Below are 19,320 nucleotides of genomic sequence, written 5' to 3' on the forward strand. Positions count from 1 at the left end.
CCATACCTCCACTGCAGCTCAACAGGGAAACACAAAGAGGGAATTTGATGCTAAAAAGACTGTAAATGTGGCAGATATCCACTTGATGTAACTAACTCAGACCGCTGAAGTCTCATATAAGCTTCATATAAACTTTTAAATGTATTTTTGCACAAAATGACTACGTGGACACACTGTGGATTTTGTCCTCCATCACTTACATTTAAAGCACATTTGAAGGGGATCTTTTAACAGCCAGTATGAACAGGAGGAATGATTACAGCGAGGAAAACCTCTTTCAGTGTTCATATGGGCACCTGACTGTTGACTGTTGTTGTCTTCTCAACTAAAATATATTTGTCAACTATTCATTTAATTAACATGCTTTGACTAAACACCTGTAAGTAAATGTCAGCCACGCCCCTGCCAGCTGTTGACAGACAGTGAGCTAGTCAATGATTTCCTATGAGACCAGAATAAACAGCAGATTATCGAACTGACAGCCTGGATCAAAAACAACAGAATAACCCACCAACAAGTCAAATCTGCAGTTGATTTCTGTGCGGACGGAGGAGGGAGAGAGTCGTCACTCTCATTTCCCATCGAGGCTCGTCCTGCGAGTCCTGCAGCAGCATAAAGCCACGTGAGGAGGAAGGAGGGAGGAGGGAGGAGAGGAGGGAGGGAGGACCGGGACAGCCCAGGTTCCAGGCGTGTGTGTGTGTGATCACCACCTCTGTCAACGATAGACCGGAGGACTGAGACAGGTCTGGAGGGACAACAGCACAGAAACCTCTACTCAGGTTTTATTTATTTTTATTCCGTCAGATTGTTGCGCGACGTCGCTATAAATTATCATTTTTTCTATCCACAGCTGTGATTCTCTGGCAGCTGTATCATGATTTGATTAGGTTTATATTTCATTTCTTCTTCTTACTCTGACAGGATCCAGCCATGGAGGGAAAGGAAGAGATGGAAATGTTGGCAAATGCCAAACCCCATAAAAATGGGGGTTTACGGTAAACAGACCTTAAATTCTGACTTTCTCTAATCGAGTTAAGTAGATTTGAGAGATTATTTCAAAACTTCTCTCATTTTCTTGACTTTATATTAAACGCCATCTTCTTCTTCTTCTTCTTTTTTTTTTTTTTTAAATATCTGACTCCTTCAGTGAGGTCAAAGATGAGGATGACAAAAAGACTGGAGAGAAGAAGAAAGAAAAAGGGGCAAAGTTACCCATGGTTGGCCCCCTTGCTCTGGTAAGTTCATTCATCACACTGTGAACTGTCTCTCTCAGTTTATGTAATTATTGTGCTTTTGAAGCAGTTAAAGGACACGTTCACAATTTTTCAAGTCTCTCAGGTGCCTACATAAAGAGGTTTTCCTCGCTGTAATCATTCCTCCTGTTCATACTGGCTGTTAAAAGATCACCTTCAAATGTGCTTTCAATGAAAGTGATGAGGGCCAAAATTCACAGTGTGTCCACATAGTCATTTTGTGCAAAAATATATTTAAAAGTTTATCTGAAGCTTAACTGTGTCTTCAGCAGTCTGAGTCAGTCATATCATGTGGATATCCGACACATTTACAGTCTTTTTAGCATCAAATTCTCTCTTCGTGTTTCCCTGTTGAGCTGCAGTGGAAGTCTAGTAACAAAAAGAGGAACTTTGGCACTAAAAAGACTTAAACATTGAAAGATATTGACTTGATTTGACTTATTTGGAAGTCTGAAGCTTCATATTAGCTTTAAATAAACTTTTAAATACATTTATGCACAAAATAACTGTGTGGACACACTGTGGATTTTGGCCCCCATCACTTACATTGTAAGTACATTATGAAGAGGTCTTCTAACGGCCAGTATGACCAGGAGGAATGATTACGGCAAGAAAAACCTGTTTTAATGGTCATTTGGGCACCTGACTGTTGTTTTAAGACAGACATGGAAAACTGTGAACCCGTCCTTTAATGTTTATTGTTTCAATTTGTTCAGTCTAATTCTTTGTAATTCTGTGTTTGCATTGCTACAAAATGCAATACAAATGTTATCCTGCTCAGATGACCATAGCCATAGTGTGTCTGGAGACTTTTTTTGTTTGTGTGTGTGTGTGTGTGTGTGTGTGTGTGTGTGTGTGTGTGTGTGTGTGTGTAACAAGAATGGAAAACAGGAAAAGTGGTATTGATTTTTTAAGTGTTTTTGAAATTAGACAGAGATAGAGGTTAATTGAGACTGATATTGATGGTGATGTAAGACTGTGAGTGGTGTGATCTGACATGTATAGCTGCCAGGTGTGAGTGTGTCTAAGGTTTGTGTGTAAAGTGAGAGGGGAAGCACAGAGGGGAGGATGGGAGTGCAGCACATCCTCCTGTTGTTTGAGTGTACTCCGGTAGTCCCCCTGCTGTGAGAATATAATAGCTGCTTCGTACAGTTTGAAGTTTTTCCCCGTCCTGAAGAAATTTATATAACCAGCAAGTTATCAAGAGCATCCACAAGATATACTAGATACTGATTTCTGCTTTCTATCTTCTCTCCACACTCTCACTTTTTACGTGAGTGTAGTTCAGGTTTGCGGATGGCAAGGACATTGTGTTGATCTTTATGGGGACAGTGATGTCCGTGGCCCACGGGGCGGTGCTTCCTCTCATGTGTATAGTGTTTGGTGACATGACAGACAGCTTTATAAAGGACTCCATGACGTCTCACATCAACATCACCAACATCACCAACCCCAGTGAGTTTTCAGTTACAGGCACGAGCACACATACCTGACATAAATAATTAAGAACAATATAACACCTTGTGACAATGTTTTGTTACTTTACATTCTTCAGATTTCACCTTCACATATCCAAACAGCACCTTACAAGAGGACATGCAAAGGTAAGACTTAATATTATTAGTGTAAGAGGAGAAAGCTATTGTTGCGTTCAGGAACTAAGAAACACAACTTTAATATAATGTAATTTTCTTCAAGCATAACCAATTAGTTTTAGTTTTAGTTTTCAAAAGTTTTATAAAGAGCAACTTGCAGGTTGCATTTTTTTTATTGGATTTACAGTTAATGAACATTATCCTAGGAAAGGTTAATGTATGATTTTATTAGTTTAACGAGACATAAAAGCAGAAATTAAGACTGAAAAGTTATAGCATTTTGAGCAGCTTTTTTTCAACAACGTGTCATGTTACGTCACTTCTGGTTTGGCCTTTTTTAGATGCAAAAGTAAAATTCTCTCACAAAAACGATTCCAGAAGTCACTGTAGTGGACATATATATAAGTGCATATTTATGAAAATCTAGTTCCTACATCACTTTCCTACACATTGATTCACTTGAGTCTCCAACCTGCAAGTTGCTCTTTAAAGCCATAAGTGTCACAGTACTTCTCTTCTCTTCTCCATTCCAGCTTTGCCATCTATTACTCCATCATGGGGTTCGTCGTATTGGTGGCAGCCTATATGCAGGTTTCCTTCTGGGCTCTGGCAGCTGGGCGGCAGGTCAGACGCATCCGCAAGCTGTTCTTCCACCGGATCATGCAGCAGGACATCGGCTGGTTCGATGTCAATGAGACAGGAGAGCTGAACACACGTCTCACAGAGTGGGTAACATATAAATCAGACACTCAGTTCAGTGTAATACTGACGTATAGATGATGCTATGTAATGATCATACCACTAGTATCAACCCTTATTTTTTCATAAACTGCTGATTATTTTCTTGATTTATCGATTAATAATTTATTGGTCTATAAAATGCTAACAAATAATGAAAAATGCCTATCAAAAATTCCAAGCTGACATATTTAAATGGCTTTTTTTGTTTGAACAAAAGTCAGAAACTGAAAGATGTTTATTATCATAGAAAAATGAGAAAAACAGCACATTTTTGGCCTTTTTTTTGCTTTAAGATTTCTTAAAGTATTAATCTCCAACATAATTCATGTATGTGTTTTATATTTGCACGAGCAGTGACGTCTATAAGATCCAAGAGGGTATTGGAGACAAGGTGGGGATGCTGATCCAGGCCTTCTCCACCTTCATCACATCCTTCATCATTGGCTTTGTCAAAGGCTGGAAACTCACTCTTGTCATCCTGGCCGTCAGTCCCGCGCTGGGCATTTCAGCCGCGATTTTCGGCAAAGTAAGCTTCTCTTTTTAAGTTCTGCCTTTATCTTGCTATCTATATGTTTTGATGTTTATCACCTGCAGGGAGTCTTACTAACATTATTCTCCTTTTCTCAATAGGTGCTGACCAACTTCACTGCCAAAGAGCAGACTGCTTACGCCAAAGCTGGTGCTGTGGCAGAAGAGGTGCTCTCTGCCATCAGGACAGTGTTCGCCTTCAGTGGTCAGGACAGAGAGATTAAAAGGTGTGTACAGTATGTTATATAGTATGTGTTTCCTTCTGTGCTATCACATATTTTCGTATTAAACTTGATTGGGTAGTTCGCTGCTGATAGTCAAAATACTGTCGAGTGGATATAATTGCATAGATTCCCTCAGTTGTTTGGAAAATATTCCAGTATAATAATCAATGTTTGAGTTATAGTCATTAATAGATCTGTGGTTAAAATGTGTATGTATATTTTACTATATTTATGCATAGTACATAATCAATGTTATTATTATGATTATTTAATTAATTAGATAATAAGATAACTTTTTAAAGTACATTTCATGCAAGAAGATTGAATACAATGTGCTTCACAAAAGGTAAACAAACATACAACACATAAAAAGTTGGCAGATTAAAAACAATGTAACAGTAAATATATGTGAATAAATACTGTTGGTGAGATAAAATATGGTTAAAGTTTCTAAGCAAAAGCAAATTTGAAAAACTGTTTCAGTTTTATGTTTTCTATTAATGTGAGAAACAGGTTTTGGGTTGATATGGAGCTACCAGAGTCTGAACACACACAGCTAAAACTATTCTTTGCTGAACTCTTCATCACCTACCTGATAACTGATTATCACTATTGGAAGGTGATGCAATAAAATTATCTCTAAATTAGGACATTGTGCCAAACATTTGTGCAGGGTAAATGATTATCGTGCTATAAAATGATCAAAGTCTTAGGGAACAGTCCCTGGAAATGCTGTAACTGGATAAAACCCATTAGATAATTTCATTAGTGTCCTCTAAAATACATTTATTTATGCCAAAGGGCCCTGTTGTCAGTGCAATCTAATTCCAGTTAAGATCTATTTACCCATTTAGCCTCTGGATTCTTTGCTTTCCATTGAACCAGTGCTCATTCTCACATCTGTTGTGTATTTGTGCTGCACCACAGATATCATAAGAACTTAGAGGATGCGAAGAACATGGGAATAAAGAAGGCGATTTCTGCTAACATCGCCATGGGCTTCACCTTCCTCATGATCTACCTGTCCTATGCTCTTGCCTTCTGGTACGGCAGTATACTCATCATGAGTAAGGAGTACACCATTGGAACTGTACTCACCGTGAGTAGAGACATTATGGCTGAAATTCTTAACATTAGGGAGATCCTTAAATAGAAGTTTGATGCAGCTAACAGTGATGTATGTGTGTGTCTTAAGGTGTTCTTCGTTGTGCTTATTGGAGCGTTCACAATGGGACAGACCTCTCCCAACATCCAGTCCTTTGCCAGCGCCCGAGGAGCTGCACATAAAGTGTATAGCATCATTGATAATGTAAGGAATGCAACACTTTCTCCCCAGAGCACACATGTCAAAAGAAAACACTGCAGATTTTCTTTGCTGCCGGACAGTTGTCAGTTTCAATCACTGAACACGCACTGCTGTACTCTGGCACTCCGGGAAGCCGCTTTGATGCAGTCGACAACCTGGAGTCAGTAATGAGATGTTGGAATTTGCTCTAATTGGAGCACCTGCTGTTTGAATGAAGAAATTGCAGGTCATCTGGTTGATATGGCACAGCTGTGGTTCTCCCTTTCCTGAACGTTTTGTGAATTTAAGAAATTTACCAAAAACTTATTAAACTCTACAGCTGTGAGATTATGCGTACTGCACCACAAACTGCACACACTCCTGTCACATATACAGAGACTTCAGTGGAATTTAAGATGGTCCATATATCCTCAGAAACATGCAGCATAACTGGTTTGTCCTAGTAAACCACATAAGGTTGATTCAAAGTGTTGTCTATGGCTATTCTGGTACGGGGGGCCTGTGTTTGGTTTATAAGACGCCTGTTAGCCTTCACTATGACACACATTCAAATGAGTTGATTGAGCACAGATACAGGATACTCCATTCTAAAAACTACGGGCTGAATAGCACATTTATTTGCATATGAAAACAAATTAGCATACACATGACCTCAAGCAAAACTGAAAAAGTGTGAAATCTCCTGTCAGGAGTTGTGCCTTACTCCAGGCTTTAAATGAAAACAGACTGTTCATTCACAGTCATGACTCTGTAACTTTGGAGCTCTCTTCCACTGGACTTAAGATCTGTTGACACCTTAAAAAGCAGCTAAAGACCCACTAGTTCAGATTAGCTTTTACAGTTACTTTTACTATTTATTTGTATTTCTATTTTGTTTCAGATTTTTATATTGAATCTCTATTTTATGTCTTTTTTTGCACATAAAAAAACAAAAAAACTATGATTTGATTTGTATACAAGGACCCTCACATATTATAAAAACACAATTTTACCAACATGTACTTAGCATTACCTGAATTCAAAGTGAACAAACACTTGTGCAGTGGGGCTACGAAGCTAAATCTTTTATAAAGACCTAAAAACTCAAGACAAGACAAACACAATTACAATAAAGAAGAATAAGAAGGAGTGGAAAGGCTACAACAAAATAAATAAATACATATAAATATACAAACAAATAAATATTTTTTCATTCCAGTTGTCAAACAGTCAACACTGAACTAGATAATATTTTTTGGTCTTTTGCCTTTATTTGAGAGTCAGAGTTGACAGAGAGGAAACAGACAGGCAGGGGAGAGAAGTGTATGACATGCAACAAAGGTCCCCCAGCTGGGAATCAAACTGGGGACGTTGCAGTCGGTATGCATCTTAACCATTAGGTCCTTTCTTTGTCTGTTACTTTGAAGTTCTTTGTGACGTCTGAGCTAGAAAGGTGCCGTACAAGTAAACTTTACTCTCTAGTCTTAAATACTAAAGGGTGAGGCCTCACAGAGGGACATAAAACAGTCTTGATCCTCCAACAACACACTGCTACCTTTGTCAGCAGCAAAGCAAGAGCTAGAATAAAGAGAGTGAAAGTGTGTTTGTGTGTGTGTGTGTGTGTGTGTGTGTGTGTGTGTGTGTATGTGTGTGTGTTTGTGTGTGTGTGAATGCACATAGAGAGAAGCAGTGGAAACAAAGACCTGTACAAATAAATATTAGCCTTGTCATTGTAAATACACTCACCCTAACCTGCAGGGCTAACAGTCTTCCTCCCATTGTCTGTTTGAGGTTATGATAAGAATCAGGGTTTTTATCCCACTGTAGCCAAACGACAAACCAAAATTGAGCTAAGTTTTTAGAGGTCAGTGAAATATTGTTAACTTTGTCTCAACAGCAACCGTGCATCGACAGCTATTCAGATGACGGCTTCAAGCCTGACTCAATCAAGGGAAACATTGAGTTCAGGAACATCCACTTCAACTATCCCTCGAGGCCAGACGTCAAAGTATGTTCCCCACTGACACCGTTTACTGTACTCTGTCAATCTTGTTTTACTTTGAACAGTAACTTTTAACTGACATTGTTATCATTTGTAGATTTTAAATAACATGTCTCTGAGTGTGAAGAGTGGACAGACCATTGCCTTAGTGGGCAGCAGCGGCTGTGGTAAAAGCACCACGATCCAGCTGCTGCAGAGGTTCTACGATCCTCAGGAAGGATCAGTAAGTCACTTCTAGTCTCTTGAGTTTGTCAGTATATTTGCTCCTCTATAGTTGTTTGGTATAATGGTTTTGTCAATTGGTGAGATGCTTTACAGTAAATGGACACAATAGACACTCTCACAACTATTCCTTTAACAACAAGAAAAGAGATGTTGTTTTAAATATGCATGGCTGTGTCTGTTTGGCTCCCTCTTCGTAGGTATCAATTGACACTCATGACATCCGTTCTCTTAACGTCCGCTACCTGAGAGAGATGATCGGAGTGGTTAGTCAAGAGCCCATCCTCTTTGCCACCACCATTGCCGAGAACATCAAATACGGCCGACCTGATGTGACGCAGCAGGAGATTGAGCAAGCTGCCAAGGAGGCCAACGCTTACGACTTCATCATGAACCTTCCTGATGTATGACTGCATTCATGACTCCCTGTTCTCTTTGCTTATAAAGAACTCTGTCCACCACTTGCTAATAACAAGACTCTTTTCGTTGAGCAGAAGTTTGAGACACTGGTCGGAGACCGAGGAACTCAGATGAGCGGTGGACAGAAGCAGAGGATTGCGATTGCTCGAGCTCTGGTCCGCAACCCCAAAATCCTCCTGTTGGATGAAGCAACATCTGCTCTTGATGCTGAGAGCGAGACCATTGTGCAAGCTGCACTCGACAAGGTACAAACACACAGACACGCTCTGCTTCATTCAGAACACAGCTTTGGGGGCTAAACTTTTCACTTTGACACTTATTCAGAAATTGTGCTGCCACTTAAAGGAAATGCAATCTTTAGATAAATTAGATTAGTTTCGTTTACTACTCTTTGTAGGGATGGCAGTGTTGGTCTGTCTGTCGGTCGCCCACCATTTTACTCCAGACTGAAATATCTCAGCAAATATTGGACGGATTGTCATGAAACTGGGAGCAGATATTCATGGTACCCAGAAGATGTATCCTAATAACTTTGGTGATCCTCTATCTTTCCTATAGTGCCACCAGCAGGTTGACATTTTTATTTTTTAGAAAAATGTTTCAACCATGAAAGCATTAATAAAAACTGGATACAGTACTATGTTCCAAGATGGTGTCCCTTTCATTCCTATGAAAGTTGTTCACTGGGCACAAACGCCTCATGCCAGGTTTTTGGGCCCATATAGCTTGCGTGCTAAAGTCCTTCTCCAGCAGATCCAGTTGAGAGCATCTGTGTCAAAAACATCCTCTTGGCCGAGCTGACTGACGCCCTGTTGGCTCCCCGCATACATGAATGGGATACAATAATGTAATCATGTGCCTCCTTCAAATTTTCCAAATTCTACTGGACCTAATGGACCAAATTCTGATTATACAAAAGATTATTTTGTTGTGTTTGTGGTGCAAAAATTTACTGTTTTGCAGCCAGTCCCTTTCTAATGATAATATATGGAAAAAATCATTTTTGGGTCAGTTTGCATCACGTGGTGCTGCAATACCAAGTGTGGCCACTATGGCAAAATTGCCCCAGCGGACAGAGCTGTTCCATGAGGCTTGAGCTCAACAAATATTGGCTGGATACCCATGAAATTTGGCACAAACATCCATGCTGCCCTGAGGATAAATCCTAATACCTTTGGTTATCCCCGGACTTTTCCACTAGCAGCATCAGCAAATCAAAATTTGACTTTGTCCTGTACACTGGTTCATGTCTAAATATTAGCAAAACTAATCACATTCCCATCAGCTTCAATTGTACTTTTTGTTTCATACTAATTAGCAAACATTAGCATGCTAACACACTAAACGTTAGCAGGCTAACACACTAACTTACAATAAGATGGTGAGCATTGTAAGCATTATACCTGCTAAACATCACCATGTTAGCATTCTGACATTAGCATTTAGCTATGCCTAAGTACAGCCTCTTAAAGCTGCTAGCGCACTGTTGCATACTTGACATTAACATTGCAAATATTGTATGTACATACATACACATTTATCTCCCTCTTGTAAATGTAGGCATAGACACAAAAACTCATAACACATATCTTTGTGTGCAGGTCCGACTGGGTCGTACCACCATAGTTGTGGCCCACCGCCTCTCAACTATCAGAAATGCTGACGTCATTGCTGGCTTCCACAAAGGTGATGTTATAGAGCTGGGGACTCACAGCCAACTGATGGAAAAACAAGGCGTCTACTATACACTGGTCACCATGCAGGTAACATACCCATAAACACTTCCACACACCATTTGGTTAGACTAACAGAAAACTTTCAGAATGGTCTTTGATATTGTTTGGGTCTGTGGTTTTCCATCTTGTCTCTCTATACTACAGACCTTTCAACAAGTCGAGGATGGGGAAGAGTCTGAATACGAGCAGGCTGAGGATGAAAAGAGCCCATCAGTCAAGTCCTTCTCTCAGTCGTCTCTTTACAGGAGGAAGTCCACAAGAGGCTCCTCCTTTGCTGGCTCAGAGGGAGAAAGAGAGGAGAAAGAAAAGTTGAGGGATGTAACGGACAGGGCAGAGGAGGTGAGCTGTGGTGTGACATCTTTTGGGGGTTTATACAGTTGGCGTCAACATTTGTATCTGAAGTAGCCTCAGAAATCCTCTTCAATAACAGAATTTCTTGCTTGACCAGTTGATCAGTTCAGAAGGAATTTTTTCGCAAAGAAAAAAGGGAGAGAGGTAAAGCGAGAAAGTAGATGTGACTCAGCTCTTTCTCCTTCTTTCTGCAGGATGAAAATGTTCCCCCAGTGTCTTTCCTCAAAGTGATGCGTCTCAACCTCTCTGAGTGGCCGTATATGGCGTTGGGGACCTTTTGTGCCATCATCAATGGAATGATGCAGCCTCTGTTTGCGGTCATCTTCTCCAAAATCATCGCTGTAGGTTTCTTCTAGTGTCGAAGTACCACAAAGAGTCCTAAAAATGGCCATGAGAACTTATTTTGTTGTGAATGAATTTGAACTATGACCATTGCAAGAGAGTTTTCGTCAGATGTGTGAGAGTGAATATAAAGAGCTAATTAGCTTTTTCTTCCATCCTCTCAGGTGTTTGCAGAGCCAAATCAAGAGATTGTCCGGCAAAAGTCTGAATTCTTTTCCCTCATGTTTGCTGCAATTGGAGGTGTAACTTTTGTCACCATGTTTCTACAGGTATGCATACACATGCATGTTGGTATTACTATATTTGTAAAGACATTGCGTTGATTTACATTAATTTCGCCGGTGAGTACATTGTCTTGAAACAAATGTTTTGTCATTTTGGGAAATATTTCTTGCTGAGTATTATATGAGAAGATTGATACCCCTCTCGTTTGTGGGTTTGATGTCAATCTTCTCATAACTCTGTCTGTAACTTTTTACAGGGTTTCTGTTTTGGTAAATCTGGAGAGCTTCTGACCCTGAAACTGAGACTCGGGGCCTTTAAGTCCATGATGAGACAGGTAAGTGCAACTAACTGAAATGAGAGATCAAGACAGGGCTCTAAATGGGAAACGGTTCTAAATCAGTAAAGACAAAGAGGATTTTAAAGGTCGGTTCTTCTATCAATTCTTGAAGAAAACCAGGGTTTGACATTAGCAGAGTGGAAAATATAGTTTTGTTGTAGCTGATGGTTGCGTGTCCAGTCTTGCCTCTCTTCTCTTATCTCTCCTCTGCCCTCTCCTCTGTGTTTGCCTGAAGGCCGGGCTGAGCCCCTCTACCAAACACAAATACACACAGAGCAGGAAGAAAAGCAGAAGCCAAAGTGAAGAGAGTCAAACTGTGTGTGTGTGTGTGTGTGTGTGTGTGTGTGTGTGTGTGTGTGTGTGTGTGTGTGTGTGTGTGTGTGTGTGTGTGTGTGTGTGGAGACGTTTACACAAGCTGACAACCTTGTCTGTTGCTGTAAGGGCAACAAAACCTTTGCAAAGGCAATATGAGTAATTTATCAAAACACTTGCTGAACGGAGACTGTTACTTCTGCAGTCCCACAGTCTCCCAAACACATGCTCATTGGGCTAAAGTGAAGTGTTATAAATAAGCTAAAGTGAAAGCTACCTATCTAATATTTTAACCCATTAAGCCTCAGATTTCACATTTTGTTGAATACTAGTGACCAAGCTGCCCCTCCAAGCTAAACAGTTTTGATACAACAGAAGTCAGAACACTGTTGCACTCAAATCAAATTGCATTTTGTCTGCTGCAGCATACATATCTGCTCTGTAAAAAACATGTCCTATGTTCTCCTTTGAGGAAAGAAATCAGAAACTAAAAGGAAAAATTTTAAAAATATTTTTAGTTTCATGATGGCACCATAATTTTCACTGCCACAAGGAATGACCAAATTAATCTGACTTGGACTTGCAGTTGTTCCCTTCTGGCAGTTTGATCAGTATCTGGAGTTTCCGTTGGTTATTTAACAAGTACTTAAAGCCAAGAAATAGTTCACCACATAACCTCACCGTAAAATGCCAAATTGTTGTTTTTTCACTTTGGTTTTGTACAAATTAAGCAAACAAGCTATACTGTGTTAATTAGTGATTTTGAGAGGTGCTGGTGGACGGATTTTACCTTTTGACAGAGCCTGGCTAACTGTTTCCCCCAATTTCTTCTTCATGTGAAGTTAAAAGATAGGTTCACAATTTTTCTGTCTGTCTTAAAACCATAGTCAGGTGACCATATGAACACTGAAATAGGTTATTCTTGCCATAATCATTCCTCCTGTTTATACAGACCATTAGAAGATTCCTTCATAATGCACTTACAGTGTAAGTGATTGGGGCCAAAACCCACAAGCCTCCTTCTGTGCTTTTTAGTGCCAAAGTCTTTCTTTTTGTTATTTTACTTCATCACAGCTCAACAGAGAAACACTGTCCGAGGAAACAAAAGAGGGAATTTGATGCTGAAAGTAAAACTGTAAATGTGGCAGCTATCCACTCAATATGAGTAACTCAAACTGCTGAAGCGTCATATAAGCTTCAGATAAACTTTGCAATGCATTTTTGCACAAAATGACTGTGTGGACAAACTGGATTTTGTCCCCCATCACTTACACTGAAAGCACATTTAAAGGTGATCTTTTAATAGCCAGTATGAACAGGAGTGATGATTATAGCGAGGAAAACCTCTTTCAGTGTTTATATGGACACCTGACTGTGTTTTTAAGACAGACTTGAGTGGATCTTTTCATCTAACTCTTGAAAGAAACAAACAAAAACGTTTCCTTTCTTGTAGGACCTTGGCTGGTTTGATAACCCCAAAAATAGCGTCGGAGCACTCACTACAAGACTGGCTACAGACGCTGCACAAGTACAAGGGGTAAGTCTCAACAGCAGTCACACACATCACATCACATCACACGCACATACACATCACACAAAGCAATTTGCCATAACAAAAGCTCTAAACAAATGGGAGATCTTTTTGTCTGCCATCTTCACATCTTTCACCTCTGCTACAGGCTACAGGAGTACGCATGGCCACACTGGCCCAGAATATAGCCAACCTGGGCACCAGTATTATCATCTCTTTTGTGTATGGATGGGAACTGACCCTGCTCATCCTTTCTGTGGTGCCCATCATGGCGGTGGCCGGATCTGTGCAAATGCAGTTGCTCGCCGGACACGCTGCCGAAGACAAGAAGGAGCTGGAGAAGGCTGGAAAGGTAAGGACTTACTTACATGTACTTTGTCTTTAGCATGTTCATTTTTATGATTCTATAAGTCTGAGCAGCTTTTGTTGATACATTGAACCACGTGATGTATAGTAGATGTATAGATGGTACAGTTTGTATGGTGTGTTTCCGCAGATTGCTACAGAGGCCATCGAGAATATCCGCACTGTTGCCTCTCTCACCAGAGAACCCAAGTTTGAGTCTTTGTATCAGGAAAACCTCCATGTGCCATACAAGTATGTGAAGTTACATTATTTAAACCACAGATCCCTCATCTCCATGTGATATATGAACAAAATTGATTGCATATGTTATTTAATTTAATTTGGGGAATGCTCTTTCTGATGCCATCTTTTCTCTCTCTCTCTCTCTCTCTCTCTACAGGAACTCTCAGAAAAAGGCCCATGTGTATGGTTTTACCTTCTCCTTCTCCCAGGCCATGATCTACTTTGCCTATGCGGGCTGTTTCCGCTTTGGAGCTTGGCTCATTAAGGAAGGAAGGATGGATGCTGAGGGGGTATACCTGTGAGTAAAGTGACAGCATAACTTCATCTTCTCTCTTCATACAGGAGATCAAGTGTGGAGATGGAGAAGGTGTCCAAACGTTTGTGTGTACTCAAAGACTATAGCAGAAAACATCAGAAGGAATTCCTGCTGGGAGGAGAGGCTTTTTACAGTCTATGGCCTGTAATCATTACCCAGGTCTGAGGCATGTTAAAGGCCACCAAGACCCAGAGCACATGGCCACTCAAGAAACCTGCACCTGTAGTGATCCAGCAGACACACACACACACGTGCTTTAGGATGCTTACGTATTTCATAGTGTCGTTGTTGGGAGGAGCCACTGCCTTCATTTATATTCTACCTGTTATACAAAGAAGAAGTCCAAAGTTCATCCCACCTTGAGCTTTTGAAGGACCATAAAAATATAAAACACTGAAATATTAACTCCTTTCCACCTGTGTGTGTGTGTGTGTGTGTGTGTGTGTGTGTGTGTGTGTGTATGTGTGTGTGTGTGTGTGTGTGTGGACCACAGATAACAAGTATGTCAGGGTGAATCAAAGGAAATGCAATTAAAGTGATTCACAAGACATATAGACATGTTTAGACATGTTTATGTAATGGTGCAATTTAAAAAAAAAATTGAATGTATGTATTTCACTCACTAACTTTGACACTAGTTTAGGGAAAATTAAAGGGAGGTATTGAGAATGTAATGTCGCTATTTTATCTATGCATTTCCACTTAATTAGAAATATTTGTACAAAATTAATAAACAGAAGAAATACATCTATGAGACAGATTTGACACATGACATTGTGATGATGTGCTGTGCACCTTTGACATGAGAGCTGAACAGAACACACTTGTTCGTTTATTGCATTTAAAGGTGTAAACACATCAACTCATCATTTCACTTCACACTGAACTGACTTATATAAGTGTTTAAGTCAGGGATGATAGCTTAATGGTGGTCTGTTGACACACATGAACATCCACAGATACCTGCTGTACACACACAAATGTTAAGATGTCATTGGTTCATGTAACCTCAGCCTTATGTAACCCCGTGTAACACTTAATTGACTCTTAAATGTGAAACTAATGTGCAGGAGGCAAAGAAAAGAGAGCCCATTTAATTTTTCATGTGACTTCTTCTTTCAGAGTGATTTCAGCTGTTCTGTTCGGTGCCATGGCCGTCGGCGAGGCCAACTCCTTCACTCCCAACTACGCTAAGGCCAAAATGTCAGCTTCCCACCTCATGATGCTGATGAACAGAGAGCCCGCCATTGATAATCTCTCAGAGGAGGGACAGTCACCGGTACATAACACAAGAATGCACACAATACTTAAAATACAGCTTCTTACATGCATGGTAACAACAAATTATTTTTCTGTCTCCTCTCTTAAAACTCCAGGACAAATTTGATGGTAACGTGCGTTTTGATGGTGTTAAATTTAACTACCCTTCACGCCCTGAAGTACCCATCCTCCGAGGGCTCAACCTGAAGGTGAGCAAGGGAGAGACTCTGGCCTTGGTGGGGAGCAGCGGCTGTGGAAAAAGCACAACCATCCAGCTTCTGGAGAGGTTCTACGACCCCATGCACGGGAAAGTGGTGAGAAGTCAAACACACACCCACGCTCAATGTCACTGGCTTCATAACACTTGTGCCTCTTCACCTACTGTTATTTAGCTAATGGTTAGCTGGCCTGTGTGTTTATAGCTGCTTTACAGCACTGTACTGATGAGACAGAGACCTTGAGACATTATGAGGATTATGTAACGTGTGTGTTTCCATCTAGATTACTGCTCATTTTATCTTGATGGGATTGCTGTTGTTGCTGACATAAAATAAATAATATTTATTGCTATCTCCTGGTCTCACATATTATCACAACTATTTCAAAGCCCTTCTTCTGCAAGTCTTTTGTTATAACAAGACATTCATTTTTATCTAAATCCCCACCGACTGGGCATCATCTCCTCCTAATATAATTTCTGCTACCATTTTCTCCTTCAGGAGCTGGACGGCATAAGTGCAAAACAGCTGAACATCCACTGGCTGAGATCCCAGATAGGCATTGTATCTCAGGAGCCCGTGCTGTTTGACTGCACCTTAGCTGAAAACATCGCCTACGGAGACAATAGCCGCACTGTAACTCTGGAGGAGATACAGGCGGCTGCTAAAGCGGCCAACATTCACAGCTTCATAGAAAACCTGCCACAGGTATATCGTGATGTTTCAGTCATGCTCAGTTCATTCAGTTGTTTTTTATGTCTCCATTTCTTTTTTTTTTAATATCAAGCAATTATTATCTTTACAGCATCTCAAGGCTCTCTTAGTCACACAAATAAATTGCTCCAAGTGGGATGTGGTGTCTGTCAGAGTGCCAGTGATTATATAACTTCAGTTTCTGACTCTCCAGAGTTAATGAGAGAATCATTCACTAAAATTACAAAAAACATTTGTCCCCACATGCCTCTATTGGTTTCTAGTCATGCAGACAATCTTGGCTTTATCTGGCCAGGTTTATAGAAATCTGTCTTCGAGATTTCTGCCTCCACCTCTGTACAATGAGGGTGAATATCATTTTGTTTGTGAGGCTCACAGCATTGAAAAATCTCTCTTTTCAGGAGCAGGGTCCCACTTATTATGGATAATCCACAAAACATGCTGCCAACTGTTACTTCAGTAAAAAAAAATGTTGACTGTGTGTGGATTACAGTTTGCTTCTGTCATTATTTTGGTAACATAACAATATTTTGTGCCCCCTCTTTCTCTCTCTGTTTGTATGAGCAGGGGTATGACACTCAGGCAGGTGATAAGGGGACCCAGTTGTCAGGTGGTCAGAAGCAGCGTATAGCCATAGCCCGAGCCATCCTCCGCAACCCCAAACTGTTGCTGCTGGATGAGGCCACCTCTGCACTCGACACTGAGAGTGAGAAGGTGAGTGTGTGTCTCTTTTTTAGAAGGTTAGATTGCTAACATTTACCAATTAGCAGCACTAAACACAAAGTGCAGCTGAGGCTCATGGGAATGCCATTAGTGTTGCAGGTATTTTGATCATACGCAAAAGTATTAAACAAAGTAAAATTTTGATCTCATGGTTGTGCTAAAGAAAAAATTAAGTGATCACCAAAGGTGGGTGGGTTAAGCTTCCAGTCATCAACCCGTTTTTCAACTAAAAGGACCATTGAGGATTTTTGTGTATTTGTTTAATCCTTTATTTAAACAGGTAGTCTCATTGAGATCTGGATCTCTTTTTAAAGAGAGACATGTGCACAAGAATAAACATATACAGTTTATTCACAGACACAAATTCTCATTTGTAATAATTATAAGACACCATTTAAGTATTTTACAAGTGAACATAGTTTTAAACTAAGTTAACATGTTACTTTCTATGCTGTAAAAATCTCACAAAGAAAAATGAATCAGGTTCCTCTTTTGAATGGCGGTTGACTGTGAAAAGCACCAGATTTGACTAGTTTTCATGTTCTCCCCCACCCCTCCACTCTCTCTAGGTGGTGCAGGAGGCGCTGGATCAAGCCAGCCGGGGCAGGACGTGTATCGTTGTGGCTCACCGTCTGTCCACCATCCAAAACGCAGACCGCATCGCTGTCTTCCAGGCAGGAATTGTGGTAGAACAGGGGACACATCAACAGCTGCTGGCTAAGAAAGGCATCTACTCCATGCTGGTCAACACACAGATGGGTCACGAGAGGGATTGAGAGGACACGGGGAGCAATACTACACTGATTGTTTTTTCAACTTTATGTTTCCAAACGGCTGGACTAAACCCTTTTTATCATCAACTCCCTGCCTCATATTCAAAGTTGTACATAATCAGACTGAGCAGCTTCAGAGGAGCAGTTGGTTATTTATTGAATGTACCGACTATGACTTCAGAGATTTGACTCAGTGATTTTTTAGCCGCATCAGTTATATCTGTGAGTTACAAATGTTTTCACAGAAGGCAGTTTGACATGTGACAGGAGGAAAAGCACAGGAGTAAATAATAATTAATAATAGCTCAATTCAATGTTGCTGCTTTGGCTTCAGGGTTGATTGTTGATGTAACACCTGTGCTTTTTCCTACTACAAGTCAAAATATCCACTGTGAAAAATGCATATTGTACCCTCTCACATTTTTTTTTCTTCTTTTATTATTCATTCAAGTGTGCACCTCATAAAGCTTTATGGCCAGTCCTTTGTTCTCTTAAGGTGGAGCCGCTTGATGGAAACAAACCTTAGCTGTTGTTGATTTCTGGTGCCACCTTCTATTAAGTGCCAGATACTTATGACAAGTGGACATTAATTAAAATTAAAAATACACTGGATTACCTCTGGACACTGGGATCATCACGAATATGTTTTGTTCTACAATAGTTTGGATTTAGGTAAAGTGTTTATTGATTGTGATGATACAGTTCAACTTTTTTTCTACAGTCTGAGTTAATAATCAAGCAGAAGTGCCTGAACAGTTTCACCCAGGAAAATATTGTGTACACAAGGCTGAGCAGCACTTTGGCTGCAATCACTAAGAATCCTATTTTGTTTCAAAGAAATGAACAGAATTACTAACCTATTTGCAGTATATGCTTATATGTAACTATTAAAGTTTTATATTCAATTATTGAACCATCGCCTCGTTTCAAAATCATTTCACTCATTTAACTGAACAAAGCTAAAATCAAAAGGATGGAAATCTGCCAATTTTATTTGTCAGAATATTCATACTACATATTTTTTTTTAAATCACATACAGTTAATGTTGTTTTTGAAGGAAGTACAATATTATTGACATTCTGCCATTTACAAAAGTGTCAATCATAAATCAACAATCACAGATTAGTTTAAGGCTTCAAATGCAGCAGAAATGTGGAAATGATCCACTGTCTAGGAGACGTTTTACAGCAGTTGTCCTAATTTAAAGCCATGTGAACATTCAGTCATCTTTAACTTCGACATATTATAATGAGAACAAAAGTAAAGGAAAGCTGCATAGAGTGAAGGTCCAAGAAGGAGCAGCAACAAAGTTAGTAAGGTTTTGGCTCAAAGAAGGATGCAACAAGTCGGCAAACTAACAGTTTCCCTGAAATACTGAACAATATGCAGCAGAGCGGAAGGCCACTATTTGTTCACAAGATGCTTAAACGATGTGGCTGGTGATTTTCTATAGTTCCCTTATTGTCAACAAATCTCATGTGCAGAGCCAAAAGAACAATGAACTCATCCTACTCACAAGTATTGTCAATAAGAATGTAAACTACAGCCTCCACCAACCAGTCAAGTTGTTTTTTTGGCGAAATGGAAGTTATCACTATATTGACACGTATGATTCCAGTGAAT

The 19,320-nt window shown here is 40.0% G+C and overlaps 1 protein-coding gene across 1 annotated transcript; it reads left to right on the forward strand.

Annotated features, from left to right (window-relative positions):
- Window positions 1–377: 377 nt before the first annotated feature.
- On the forward strand, window positions 378–18,609 carry abcb4 (ATP-binding cassette, sub-family B (MDR/TAP), member 4). Its single transcript, XM_042423096.1, has 28 exons — window positions 378–779; window positions 922–995; window positions 1,148–1,235; window positions 2,537–2,708; window positions 2,809–2,857; window positions 3,382–3,573; window positions 3,944–4,115; window positions 4,220–4,344; window positions 5,269–5,440; window positions 5,537–5,650; window positions 7,524–7,634; window positions 7,726–7,851; window positions 8,051–8,254; window positions 8,345–8,515; window positions 9,872–10,033; window positions 10,151–10,345; window positions 10,552–10,698; window positions 10,864–10,968; window positions 11,181–11,258; window positions 13,027–13,110; window positions 13,253–13,456; window positions 13,601–13,701; window positions 13,850–13,990; window positions 15,131–15,287; window positions 15,385–15,582; window positions 15,988–16,194; window positions 16,768–16,914; window positions 17,493–18,609. The coding sequence occupies exons 2-28, from the start codon at window positions 931–933 to the stop codon at window positions 17,697–17,699; spliced, it is 3,894 nt and encodes a 1,297-aa protein (XP_042279030.1). The 5' UTR covers window positions 378–779; window positions 922–930; the 3' UTR covers window positions 17,700–18,609.
- The last annotated feature ends 711 nt before the right edge of the window (window positions 18,610–19,320 follow it).

Source organism: Thunnus maccoyii, chromosome 10 (genome assembly GCF_910596095.1).
Source record: "Thunnus maccoyii chromosome 10, fThuMac1.1, whole genome shotgun sequence".
NCBI classification, from domain to species: domain Eukaryota; kingdom Metazoa; phylum Chordata; class Actinopteri; order Scombriformes; family Scombridae; genus Thunnus; species Thunnus maccoyii.